This window comes from Nicotiana sylvestris, chromosome 1 (assembly GCF_000393655.2).
Source record: "Nicotiana sylvestris chromosome 1, ASM39365v2, whole genome shotgun sequence".
NCBI lineage: Eukaryota > Viridiplantae > Streptophyta > Magnoliopsida > Solanales > Solanaceae > Nicotiana > Nicotiana sylvestris.
This window is the reverse complement of record NC_091057.1, coordinates 151,273,596-151,288,429: the sequence shown is the minus strand read 5'-3', so window position 1 is coordinate 151,288,429 and position 14,834 is coordinate 151,273,596. Positions and strand designations below refer to the sequence as shown.

Here is a 14,834-nt window from a genome sequence, read left to right as displayed (position 1 = left end):
TGAAGAAATCACAATATAGTCTTTTTTGATTGTTGTTGCTCGATCCATTTCAATTGATGTTAATCATTTTAAGTAAGACAAAATAATTTTATAATTTATAGTTCTTAAATACTCCTATAGTCCTATTTCATAAGATTTTATAATTATAAAAACATATTTTTAGGGTATAATAAAGTTAAATTATTTCAAATTTAAATATATAGTAAATGAAGTATACTTTTTTTTAAATAAATAAATAATATCGTATAAAATGAGAAGAAAAGTAGAAAATAAAGACTCCTATTAACAGATGGGTCTTTACCAAGGTCAAAATAACCGATCGAGCAGAATAAGTTAGATAGTAGTTTTGAAGTTGTACGCATCACCATTTACGCTACCTGTCCAAGTCCTTCAGCAAACCCTCTGAAGTAATTTTGCTACTCATCTTTCTGCGGCACCTCTTACTTGTAGCCACAACAGAGATATCCTACATGCATGCTGAACCTGAATGACAATACACTCTTTAAAAATCTGTCTTCTTCGTCCTCGTCATTGATGCTGTGATCGAGTGAGATTAATAATCCAGAAACTAATGCCGATTTACGGTTGAAAATTGATATACATTATTGTAGAAAATCTCTATATTAATTAACTAGCTATAGCCTTAATTTAATGTAATTAAATGTTGCAGCATAATTTAATTTGAGGAGTAAAAGATTTTTTTAGGAATACGTATATAGGATAAGTTTTATAGTGTGCTCGCACAACTGACATTATATTAGTTCTATTTTTATCAAACAAATTTGTGGATCAATATCTTAAACTTTTGGGTTCACAAAAAGCTGGGTCCACAAAATTACGAGACAAAAAAGAAGCTTCACACAACTAGCGTCAGTTGTGTGAAACACAAAATAAAATTTTTCACGTACATAGATATAATTTTGAAAAAACAAAATTAATTTTTTTCTTATTATATAAATGGACGCTTATATAAAAAGGCAAAATGATTTCTATTTGGATACTATAAATTTTCGATAAAAGAGATTCAATAGAAACATAGCTTTCTTATTGGTTGTTTGTGCATCTAAATTGAATGCTAACTTAGGTGTTTGTTTAGTTTCATTCGGCGGGAAACTACTTTTAATTAAAACCGACACTGTTACTAAAGAAAAGCCAAAAGCTGGTTCCCAAGACAATTGTCCCTTTGAAATTTTTGGGCGTTTTTGAGTTTGCTTCTGTAACTGTAAGCTAAACAAAAGCTGTAGGATTATTAATTGCTTTTGAATACCTGACGCAACTGTTCATTAATTGCACAACCTTCAACCTTCAGCTATATGCCTATATCCCAGTACCAGCCATATTCATATGAGACACAAGTATCCAACGTAAGACAAAACTAAAAGCTAGCTAGCTGCTACCTTCGGTTTTCCAACTTATATAGTAATACAAAAGCATGTAGAACAACAACCCATTTTCCAGAACAATAGAAACGTTACTGAGAACAAGTTCTCTACATTAATGGCGTCCATAAGATGGAGAAAACCGAGTCTGAAACCGATTCAAACTAAGACAAAATTAGCCATGGAAGCAGCTGAAGAAGAGCCATTGAGTCCATCAGCAAGGTTATTTCACGAGCCCAACTTCAACGTTCATGTTATAGCTATAATGGGCAGCAAATCAAGAATCAATCCTCAAGTTATCAAAGAGAAATTGGTCCATACTTTGCTTAAGCATCCTCGTTTCTCCAGCCTCCAGGTACCAAAAATGGCCAACATTTTAATGATCTTTTTGCAAGATGTACCTAACGTACATTTTTAGCTTAAACAATTCATATATATACAAGTAAAAAGATTCTGGAAATATATTCATTTTAAGTTCACATCTATTATCATGATAGAAAATTTCTGTAGTAGTTCTATAAGGTAATAGTAATCTTTAAAATAAAATAAAAAGATTCGACGCAGTTCAACAAAATCTATCTAAGATGAACAAGATGGAAAAGTTTTTCAAATTTGATCGGTAAAAATTCAAGTCTTATATTTTTGCATGTATGTATATATATATATATATATATATATATATATATATGGTACAACAAAAAGGGGGCTACGTGTTAGGCCCGACGAATTTTGGGGCCTAAAGCCAAATTTTATGAGGGGCCTTAACTTTTTTTATTTTTTTAATTATTTATTTGAAGTCTATATTTTAGCTTTTCTTATATACAAAGTTATTAATAATTTTCTTATAATCAATAACTCCTAATAAGTATTTCTCAATTGACAATATAACTAATCCATTTAATCTTTCTCGTGCCATTGTTGTTCTTAGATAAGATTTTATCAATTTGAATTTTGAAAACTTCTTTCCGTTGAAGCAACGGTAACATGAGTTATTAAAAACTATTCCATAAGCAATTTAATTAGGCATTTAGAAAAGAATTAAATCTTTTTTTATTAATTGTATTAATTAAACTGTTATCTTCTAATTGTACTATTTTCCTTAATACTTTTAATTCAGAAAATAAATCTAAACCATCAATATCAAATTGATTATTACGTTTTAAGGAACATTCACGATTAAGGCAATATTTTTTCAAATTTCCAACATCTAGTGACATAGTTTTTACTGCTAAATAGAAAACCAAAAATATTTTCATATGCTTCGAATTGTCCAAATCTATTTTGAAGTGAAAAATAACCTTGTCAACTATGTATAAAAGTAATCAACTCTAAAGGGCTCTTTGAAAGATTTTGAGATTTCATTATCAATATTTGTATCAAATTGTTACTTCTTATATATCACACATTTCTTACGAAATTCGGGTTCGATATTCATTTCAAGTGCAATTTTCTTGGTAGAAAGAAATCAAACTTTTTCACTGTACAAAACTCTTTTTTAAACTTATACATAATCTATTAGGTGTAACAAAAAATGGCCCCCCATAAATACGGGGCCTAAAGCGGTTGCTTTATTTGTAAGGGCCGCCTCTGCCTGTTAGATACAATACAAGATTAAAAGGATCCAACATGATCAAAAAATTATAATAGAGGTGGGTAACAAAGAGAATCCCCATATATACAATTACCCATTACTACTTCTATTCTATTAAAATGTACAATCATCTAACTTTGATATTAGTTTCGCCATATGTGATCTTTAAAGAAGATAACTACAACAACAATAACCCACTATAATCCCACAGGTGAGTTCTGGAAAGAAGATAGTTGCTTTTCAAAATTCTACTAAGTGGTCTACACTTTAAGTAGTTTAAAATCCGAACCTCATAAAACGAAGTAAGACCATACTATTTTATTCGAATTTATATATTTTTTTGAATATTGAAGAATAATAAAATGCAAAGAATTAATCAGAGAATTTCTCGGAAACAAATTTGTACTGTTTTAACCTTTTCTTTTCCTTTCATTTCGGGTGCAGTCGTGCACTTAGCCTGGGCTGTAGTACAAAACCTAGACAGGGGCAATGCATAAAGGCCTGAATACCAAACCATCCTTAATTTCCCTTAAAAACTGATTTAATGTTAGATACTCCCTCTGTTTAAAAAAGATTGACAATGTTTTCTTATTAGTTTTTTTTCCAAAAGGATTGATAACTTTCAATATTTCCTTAGTAGGAAACATTTATAGCCATATAAATGCTATAATAGGTTTCAGATCACAAGTTTCCAAAGTTTTATAGTTACACAAATGCTATGACTTATTTAAGAGCACATATCTCAAAAGTATCCATTTCTTTATTAAAAAGTTCAAACTATGACAATTTTTGAAGCGGAGGGAGTATTAAACTTATACGAACATAACATATAAACTATTACAGTATTTGATCTGTTAGCCAAAATTAAAAAAAAAAAAAATTTCTCGTATACAAAAATGAAATTACATTGTACAGGATAGAATAGATTTATGTATATTTTCTTCCTTATTTTTCTTTGGGTAGGAGATGTAGTAAATGATATTTTTCTTATCACCAAAAATATAAATAAATGAAATTGCAAGTACTTAAAAACAAGTCTATAGTGTACTTTGTTCCTAACAAATATGATACAAAAACACTGTAAAACAGAAAAGGGAGGATTTTCAAAAGGCAAAAACTCTTCACGTAGTATGCCTTCTAAAATTACATGTTTCATTCTTTTTAAGGTGGTGGATGAGGAAAAAAATGGTGAGATGAAATGGGTACGGACAAAGGTGGACCTAGATAAGCACATTGTGGTACCACAAGTTGATGAACAAAAGCTGAAGGAATCACCAGACAAATTCGTGGAGAATTATATTCACAACCTTAGCAAAACCACACTTGACAAGTCGAAACCTATGTGGGATCTCCATCTTCTCAACGTCAAAACATCCGATGCTGAGGCTGTTGGCGTCTTTCGAATCCATCATTCACTTGGAGATGGCACCTCTCTTATTTCCCTTCTGCTCGCTTGTACTCGCCAAACTGCTCATCCAGATAAAATTCCAACTATTCCTGGAAATAAGAAAAGGCCTAACAATTCTTCAGAGTATACGACTAAAGGATTATGGCAATATTTTGCAAAAGTTTGGTCATTTATGAGATTGTTTTGGAATACAATAGTGGATGTGTTGATGTTTATGGCCACGACTATGTTTTTGAAGGACACAAGTACGCCAATTAAGGGTAAGCCCGGTTCTGAGTTTAATCCTAGGCGATTTGTGTACAGGACAGTAAGTCTTGACGATTTGAAGTTGGTGAAAAATGCATTGAATATGGTACGTATCTATATACTTTGTCCAAACAAATGCTATATATGTTATGGCAACTTCAATTCTTTCTTTCTCTTCAGTTTTGCATTAGGAACAAAATGCAGATTGTTTATATATTTTGATGTTTTTGAACTTTGTTATTTCTTGCACAGACAATAAATGATGTCGCTCTGGGAGCAACACAAGCTGGTTTATCTGTATATCTCAATAGGAGATTTGGTAAGTTTCTGCCTCGTGTGTTATGATACATCGTTTTTATGATTTATCACCCTTGTTTTTGTTTTTAAGTAGAGTCATTAAATCATAACTACCGTAACCATAAACCAGAGGAAATGTCGAATTTCTTTTCTTTTATACACTTGAAAGAATTTTCATAATATAAGGTCATCTAATGATAACTAAACTACAAGTAACTGCCCATAACAAGTTTGAATTAGTTCTCCGAAAAATAAGGTAGATAACCTGTTATAACAAGTAAAATTACACATGTGGTACATAAATACCTCTATCTTCTTTACAATATTGTCAGTGTTAATAAGTTAAATCCAAAAAGAATTAGAAACAGTTCATGGCAGACTGGCAGTAATCTTTTATGCGAAATTTGGCAGGTGTGAGCAAGAAAGACAAGAGAGCAACAGAGAAAAACAATAATCTCCCCAAGAATATTAGACTCAGATCAACTCTTCTTGTAAACCTAAGACCGTCAACTGGGATTCAGGTGATTGCATCCATTCTGACTTCTTGTTCCTAGCTTATACTTCAACCCAAGTTGTTGACATTCTTTTCGTGTTTAACATATACATATATAGGCTTTAGCTGATATGATGGACAAGGACACTGAGGTAAAGTGGGGGAATTCGATTGGCTTTGTTCTTCTACCCTTTAAAATTTCATTACGAGATGACCCCTTAGATTATATCAGAGAAGCTAAGGCAACCATTGATCGTAAGAAAAACTCTCTTGAAGCTATCTACACATTTTCCATTTCAGAGTTAGCACTCAGATTTTTTGGGATAAAGGTAATAGCATCTCACTACCAATAGTCGATCATATATATCTTAATTCTTGATCTACATATAAGATATGTGTTATCAAAATGACTGTTATTGCAAGATTTGACCCCTTTTTATACTATAATATTTTTTAAATTTCAGACATCAAGCTCAATATCGCATAGAATTATCACCAATACAACAATGTGTTTCTCCAATTTGGTCGGTCCCCAAGAAGAAATTGGCTTCTATGGGCACCCTATGGCTTACCTTGCACCTAGTTCTTATGGGCAACCTCACGTAAGTATTACTCATACTAATTTCAAGTTATTGCTTTCCCTTTTCGGTTTCATGTTCCATAAGCAAACTGTGTCGGGTAAGGTCTTTTCCTTGCAAAATTTTACTAATTTTCTTGACCAAGTCGTATTGATTTATTGGGTAATTTAGGAAAAATAGATTAGTAATAAGGTGTACTTTAGTGGTTATGTTTATATCTTTACATCATTTCCCCGAATTTGAATTTCAGGCTTTGATGATTAATTTTCAAAGCTATACAAACAAGATGACAATAGTTCTATCAGTAGACGAAAGCGTGATTCCTGATCCATATCAATTGCTGGACGATCTTGAACAATCTCTCAAGCTTATCAAGGACGCTGTGGTAGAGAGAGGATTTTGCCATGAATAAAATGTATTTGACAAGATATATCATCATATTTTTAGTTTACACTTCTAGTTTTATGGCTCAAACGTTATGGTTCATTTTTTGTTCTTGTTAGGAAGCATCTTGTTGATAATAAAACAAGTGTTATTCCTTCATCAACTACTACTACAAATGTTAACTGCTTGGCATAACTACACGTATGAACCATTAGCCCCTATAATATGCACTTGGATTTAGGGATTTTAAACTGAGTAGTTTTTTAAATTATAACAATAGTATGAATATATAGAAGATTCATACAACTGATCTCTACTTGTGATTAAAACGTGATTGCTTGCTTGATTGAAGAAAGTTACAGTGGGATGTCCATAACATGTTGGGGCAAGGGATGCCAATGGATGGCCCGACCAAGAAGCTTCTTCTACCGGACCGACTACATTTGAAAAGACTAGTGTTGTTTGAGATGGAAGTCTTTTTGCAAGTGTTGTCACACCCTATGTGCCATGCCAATTAAGCAAAATATTAGTTACATCTAGATTATAACGACAACTAAAAGGAACAAAAAAATAAACATCTCGATTTTGTTGATAATTTAAATGTGTAAAGAGAAATAATGAAGTACCTTAAAACCAAAGAACTTGAGGATAAGCTGTAAAACATAAAATGCGCACTGAGACGCAAGAGAATGCTTTATTCGATCCATTGTTGTCTTAGCTTTGCGGACATAATCGAGAGGATTCTCTAATGGCGCTATATTTAAGGGAATTATGACAAAGGCAAAACAATTTTCTTGTATCACTACTGCATTCTTCTCAATCATTTCAGATATTGCCTGTCATATGGTCAGATGAACTTAATTGATTAGGCACATAGAGTCTGGAATTTTACATTGCAGTAGCAGAATTATCAATCTACATCAATATTTTAACCCTAAAAACAATCTTGGAAGATTATAATGTTAAGTGTGTAGATAAAGAAATAGTCACTTGGTCTCCTAAAGCTGGTCGCAGATTCACTAGAGTAGTGGCTCTGCATCTCCTTCGTTCTAGCAAAAACTTCCTCTTGCCTTCAACTTCTACTGTCATGTTATGAAGAAACAATAATTACAGAAAGTTGACTTTCATGGTTAAAAGCGTTTTAACCCCCTCATTTTCCAAAAGAAATCGGAGTCCGAATAGGATCTCGATTATAATCACCTTAAATTTCTAGATTATTAGTATACCCTCCCCCCCCCACCCCAACCCAACAAAAAAAAAAAAAAACTTTACGTTATTAGACATAACCATCACTTTCAACCGTACTTCCTTAGCCCAAAACAAAAAAGAAAAAAATATTTTCATAGAGCAAAAGTGTCCTTATGACTCTGACCTAGCATGATTTGTAGGTTTAGGCATAATCTTTCATGACCTGTATTTTCCCCGCTCGGGAGTTGTGATGAAGCCTATTAATGAAAGCTAGTCAAGTCAACTATTAAGAGTTTAACATATTAATAATTAACCGAAACAGATGTCACACCTCCTTTTTACTACACACCCCCATAAAAGGGGTATATAAGGGAGTTTTTTCCAACTTAAAGTGACAATCAAAACGGGATTTATTTATTTAAAGATTCAGAGTCGCCACTTGGGATGATTTTATGGTGTCCCAAGTCACCGGTTCAAATCCCGAATCGAGGAAAAGATTGACTCTGTATTACATTCTGCGAACCAAAAATCCGGGTAAGGAATTCTGTTAACCCGGGAGAAGGTGTTAGGTATTCCTGAGTTCCGTGGTTCAAGCACGGTTGCTCAACTGTTACAATTGGCCTATTATCTGATTTTAATACATGTTTTAACCTATGTGCAATTTTAACTTTTTAACCGCTTTATTTAATTTTAAGGAAAAATTACAACGTCATTTAAAATACGTCTTGAACGACGTTATATAAATGCACCCATGGCTCTCTACATATTCTATCTAACATTGTTGAGATTTGAATTTGGGTCACATAAATGCGCACCCGAGTTTAGGAAGGTAAATTATTAAATAGCGCGCCTAAAGCAGCTACGCATTTTAATTATTTTCCTAATCTTTGAGATTGTTGTGATACCAAATTTATGGTCAAGATATTATTGGGGAGCAAATAGGTCAGCTAACATAATATATTACTTGACCTAAATTCCTTATGGTCCAAAATCCACCTTATGGAACATGCTTATTCCTTGCAAATAAAAACAACTCCAATTTTTTCATCTACCCAATTAAAAGCATTTATTCAAGAACCCAAGACTACATGCATCACAATCGAAATAAAAACTAATTAAAACAATTTAAATGAAAACTAAGACATGCTACTCAAACAACGTGGAATCACAAATCAATCAACACGCGCATCGAGCTATCATAACACAACAAAATAAGAACGGAAATTAAGAAATGGACCTTTTATTGATGAACCAAGCTGAAAATTGTAAATCAATCGGGCTAAACAAAACCACAATCCTTAGACCGAAATACCGAAATTGCAAACCGAAACCTCGTATCGGCACTGGAAACTCGAACACGGACCGAATTGTTCACTGGACATTTCGTCCAGCAATGTCATTAGCCGCCGACCTCCTCTCCTCCAATGTCATTAATTACTTTCTGACTTCAAGATTAGAATATCAAGACTTTTACTACTGTCGGTTCAATTAAGAGTGGTCACGTTCTTATTAGACTTGGGTCAATTGACAATATTCAACTTAACAAACATTTGGAGTTACGCCAGATGGTCCAACGATTTTGCTTCTGAGTTCTTGCTGTTTGACTTCGGACTACTGAGTTCTTGCTATTTGACTTTGGACAGCTGCCATGTGAAGGTCCTGGCAGAGAAGAGTGGTCGATTTTTGTGAAGGCAGGTGATGAAGAAACAATGGCTGCCCTCTTTAGTGTAGTCTAGGTCTAGGAATTGAAAAACTTGGGGTAGGGTTTCTATAATTGAGTATTTTATATAGAAGTGGGAAAGGATGATGGCCATTGGATTAGGAGGAAATAGAAGGCAATGATTAAATCTTGCACTTAAATGGGCTAATGAGTTGGGAAGAATGGGCTAAGGGTAATTGGGTTGGACCATGTCTTTTTTTTTTGTGTTTTAATTTTGGGCTAAGAAGACTCCAAAAATTATTAATTAAAACCATAGCTAAATTTTCTTAATATAAGGTAACTATACTACATGATGCAAAAATAAATTCTAATTAATTAAACTAAACTATATTAAAACATGAAACTATTACATATTTTTTGTATTTTCAAGATTATATAAAGATAAAATTAAGGTACTATTTTTTTGTATATTTTTTTTTACTTTATGAAAGGTACATAAAATAAAAATATTTTTTTGTAATTTTCATTTCCTTGTAGTAAAATAAAGTAAAAGAGTAAAAATGAGTTGAAATAGCTATATTGGGCCTAAATTAATTATTTACGTGCTAAAATATGAAAAATCTTGGGGAGGGTCAAAAATCACATGTCTATAGCTGCCCCTCTTTGACTGGAAACGCGAAGAATTTTCAGACAAAGAACGACTAGACAAGGTTTTTTGACCTGACCCTTATTTGGAGAGACTAAACTAAGAGGAAAGAGAATGTGACCGAGCCCTGGTACCTGAGCTGCCTACATATCCTTGGCTATAAAAGAATCAGGCCACGTGTTGTTCAGAGGTGAGTGAGATAATGGAGTATGCCGAGGTGGAGAGCCGGTCGAGGTGCCGTTCTGCCGAGGTTCCGGTCCGCGGTCCTGATGTTACATAAAAAATCAAAACATGAAAAATACTAGCTAAACCTATCAACTACGAGTTACAAGATTCCTATCTATAAGTCTTCTGAAGCTTGATCTTGAGTCTTGAATGGTTCTTCATGCAGACTTTAGATTTGAACCTTGACGCTTATTAGTTGCAGTTGCTAGCTCGTTCTTCTAAAGCTTTTTGGATCAAGACCGGACATGTAGTGCTTGTTACTTCCACCATGTCTTAAGCAGTTTACATCTTCCATCAACTTCTGCATTTGGATTCACTTCTTGCCTTTCTCTTTTTTTCTTTATTATGACTAACTTCTGTTGATCACCTCCGACTGTTGACTCGCATTCTTGCCACGAGCTTCTTTTGTTGCTGACTTGAATTGTAATCTGAGATGCTTTCCTTTTCTCCAGGTGGATGCCTGATTGCTGAGCTAGAATTATATTCCCGTGCTCTCCAGGTGGGCGCCTGACTGCTGAACATGAATTGTATTCCCGTGCTCTCCAGGTGGGCGTCTGACTGCTGAAACTTGATTTGTATTCCCTTGCTCTCCAGGTGGGCGCCTGATTGCTGAAACTTGATTTGTATTCCCTTGCTCTCCAGGTGGGCGCCTGATTGCTGAAACTTGAATTGTATTCCCTTACTCTCCAGGTGGGCGCCTGATTTCAACAAAATAGACAAAAACAAAGAAAAATTTCTACCCCAGTTTGGTAGCTGGTCACATATGTGAGTGTAAACTGAATCATGTTACCAAATATCAATAAGAACTTGAAAGCTGAAACTTGAACTGTACTCCCTTGCTCTCTAGGTGGGTGCTTGATTGCTGAACTTGAATTGTATTTCCTTGCTCTCCAGGTGGGTGCCTGATTGTTGAACTTGAATGTATTCCCTTGCTCTCTAGGTGGGCGCCTGATTGCTAAGCTTGAATGTATTCCCTGCTCTCTAGGCGGGCTCCTGATTGCTGAACTTGAAATGTATTCCCTGCTCTCTAGGAGGGCTCCTGACTGCTGACTTGAAATGTATTCCCTACTCTCCAGGCGGGCTCCTGACTGCTGACTTGAAATGTATTCCCTGCTCTCCAGGTGGGCTCCTGACTGCTGACTTGAAATGTATTCCTTGCTCTCCAGGTGGGCTCCTGACTGCTGACTTGAAATGTATTCCCTACTCTCCAGGCGGGCTCCTGACTGCTGAACTTGAATGTATCTCCAGGCGGGCTCCTGACTGCTACACTTGAAATGTATTCCCTACTATTCAGGCGGGCTCCTGATTGCTGAACTTGAAATGTATTCCTTGCTCTCCAGGCGGGCTCCTGACTGCTAGACTTGAATGTATTCCCTGCTCTCCAGGCGGGCTCCTGACTGCTGACTTGAAATGTATTCCCTGCTCTCTAGGCGGGCTCCTGACTGCTGACTTGAAATGTATTCCCTGCTCTCCAGGCGGGCTCCTGACTACTGACTTGAATGTATTCCCTGCTCTCTAGGCGGGCTCCTGACTACTGACTTGAATGTATTCCCTGCTCTCCAGGCGGGCTCCTGACTGCTGATTTGAAATGTATTCCTTACTCTCCAGGCGGGCTCCTGACTGCTGAACTTGAATGTATTCCCATGCTCTCCAGGCGGGCTCCTGACTGCTACACTTGAAATGTATTCCCTGCTCTTCAGGCGGGCTCCTGACTGCTGACTTGAAATGTATTCCTTACTCTCCAGGCGGGCTCCTGACTTCAACAAAATAGACAAAAACAAGAAAATTTGTCTGCCCCAGTTTGGTGGCTGGGCTCATATGTGAGTGTTAAACTGAACAATGTTACAAAATATTCGTAAGAATTTGAAAGCTAAATCCCGTTATCCGGGTGGGTCCTGACAACTCTCAATTAAACGACCATTATAAATCTAAGTTATATCTTCTAAAGGTGTGACTTCCGCTAAATCTTGTTATCTAAGAGGGATCTTAAAGCTACATCCCATTATCCAGGAGGGTCCTGAAGATCACAAGTCAAGTTTTATCTTAAGAGCGACAATTTTACGGCTAAATTATACTACCCTACAGCAGAACTTACGCTAAATCTTGTTATCTAATGGAAATCCTAAAGCTAAGTCCCATTATTCAGGAGGGTCCTGAAAACTCCTAATTGAATCCTATCTTAAACATACAAACTTTGAAGCCAACTTATATTCCTTTGGGGTACATTTATGCTAGATTATGCTACTCATGATTGTTTCGAATTTTAAACTAGGTCCTATTTTCTAGGAGGGTCCTGAAAGTTTACGGTCAAACCTGTCTGGTGCTTGCTTTTCCTTGCGAAGGGTTTCTCCGAAACAAACGAAATTTTCTGCCCCTGTTTCAATCAAAGAAAAATCTTGTCAGTTTAAAATGTGGAGGTTGGTTTGTGGCCTTGACTTTGAGGGCGATTACTCCTTCACTTCCCATGATAACTGATTTCCACTCGAGTACCTTGCTTGTTTATGGACTAACCACTTTCTTTGTCGTCCTTATCACAGAAAATACCTCTTCTTTGTTTAGACCCAATATCCTCTATCTGTTGCCTTGCTCATGAACCGACATTTACCAAACCTTTGTGTCTCACATGAATCCCAAAGTACGTCAATTGCAACCCACTCAGTACGTATGTTGTTCTTTCTTGACTTAATCCACTAGCCTTGGCCTTGAGGTCTATTGCTCCTTCACTTGCCATGATAACTTTGATTTCTGCTTGGAAGACCTTGCTCGTCACTGGCTAACCACTTTCTTTATCAATCTTATCACAGAAAATACCTTTGATCCGTTCACCCTACACCCTCCATTTGTTGCATTGTTCATGAATTGATATATACCAAGCCTTTGTATTTCACATGAATCCCAAAGCATGTTGATTGTTACCAACTCAGTGCGCACGTTGTTCTTTCCTAACTTATGCCACTTTGATGTGCTGGCCAAATCCCGTTTGTGCAATTGGAAAGCTGGTGGCAAATTTTGAAGTCATTTCTCACTTATTTTGACCAAACAGACTCAGGAAGAGGAAGTAAACAAGACAAAAGGAACAGAGTAAAGGACAAAGGAAAGAGATGATTCCTGACAAGAAAACTACAAAGTAGAAACCAATCAGATGTGGATACCAACTCTAATGACCATGACATGCACCTGTAGCCTATTCTGTTGAGCAAGTCTGATGTTCAACTCCTGTTATACCTCTAAACCATGAAACTGGGCTTCAATGCTCCGATCATCCAATCTGATTCACAATCCTTATTCGACGTGTAGTGCCCGAAAGGTTTTCACCATCAAGGCTCTCTCATTTTGTTCTTTCTCTCAACTTACCGTCGCCTTACGGTGCCTGCGAGGGTTTTCACCAATAAGACTCTCTCATTTTTGGATTTCTCTCAGCTCCCGTGGCCCTACGGTGCCCATGCAGGTTTTTACCAATAAGATTCTCTCATTTCATTATTTTTCTGCTTGGACCAGAGTGTTGCCCCTGATATGAATTACCTCTCCTTGCTTGACTTGACATCTCTCGAAGACTGATCGGAAGGTCTTTCTTTGGACCGTAACGTGGGATTTTGGATAGAATTAAAAAAAAGGATATCAAAGGCTCAAAACAATTCACATGGGTTCAAAATTACAACTTTCGGAATCAGATTTCTTACAACAACCACAACTTCTGCCCCAATTTCTTGCTTGGGGACTTTTGGATTTTTATTTTGATGGGACCGAACCGTGAGGCTGCCTATGTATCCTTAAAAGGAATCAGGTCAAACGTAGTTCATGTCATAGGAATTGCTCTGTTGTTGTGATTTTTCTTTTCTCTTTCTCTTTTCTTTCTTCCTTTTTCTCTTTTTGTTGTTTTGTTGTTTTTTCTTTCTTCCTTTTCCTTTTTTTTAATTTTCATTTTTTCTTCTCTCCCTTTTAGTTCTATTCTTTTCTCCTTTTCCTTTACTTATCTTTCATGCTTGTTTTTCTGATCTTTGCTACTGATTCCGAAAGAGGGATATGGAAGAAAATAAACAAAGCTCAAAGGGGTAACGAAAGATAAAGTGTTTAGATAGCAGAACAAAATGCCTTCGTCATTCCAATCTTCAAAACATGCCAAGTATAAACAACACAATTAAACAAACCAAGGAAAACATTCGTAACATCTTTTGATTGTGCCAGACTTGATGACCATATCCACACATTTACCTTCTACATCTGTTACACATAAAGCACCATTGGACAACACTCTCACTCTCATTACCACAAACAACCCCTACAAATTTGGGGCAAACTTGCCGTTATCTTCACCCGATGCAGCATGATGCATTTCAATAGTGTATTTTTATGTTCTATCTGCCCCAATTTCACACAATTCGGGCTTGAAGTGATCTCAAAATGCCTTCACTTATTTCCCTCAAATGTCCCTACATTTTCAACATTGTTTCGTTGCTCTGTGACTAAACTGATTTTTAAAACCAGGTTGAGAATTACGCATGCATGTCATGTCACTAGAGTCAATCAAGAAAAGAACTATAAGAAGAAAAGAGAATTAAATAAAAGTGACTAGAAATTACAGAAAACAGAAAATTGTATTAGACAGATGGTGAAAGGGTTTGAACAACAAAACAAACAAACTAAACTGGGGACACAAACCTAAAACAAACCTAGACAACACTAGACGGGCTACTATGACTAAACAAACTAGGCAAAATAAAAGGATAGAAGGGTTTGAG

General features: G+C 35.7%; 1 protein-coding gene across 1 annotated transcript; it reads left to right on the top strand.

Annotated features, from left to right (window-relative positions):
• Positions 1–1,350: 1,350 nt before the first annotated feature.
• Positions 1,351–6,467, top strand: LOC104213011 (wax ester synthase/diacylglycerol acyltransferase 11-like). The gene is made up of 7 exons (XM_009762389.2): positions 1,351–1,734; positions 4,137–4,730; positions 4,877–4,943; positions 5,333–5,442; positions 5,534–5,743; positions 5,879–6,016; positions 6,243–6,467. Exons 1-7 carry the CDS (start codon positions 1,498–1,500, stop codon positions 6,402–6,404), a joined length of 1,518 nt encoding a protein of 505 aa, XP_009760691.1. The 5' UTR covers positions 1,351–1,497; the 3' UTR covers positions 6,405–6,467.
• Positions 6,468–14,834: the final 8,367 nt, after the last annotated feature.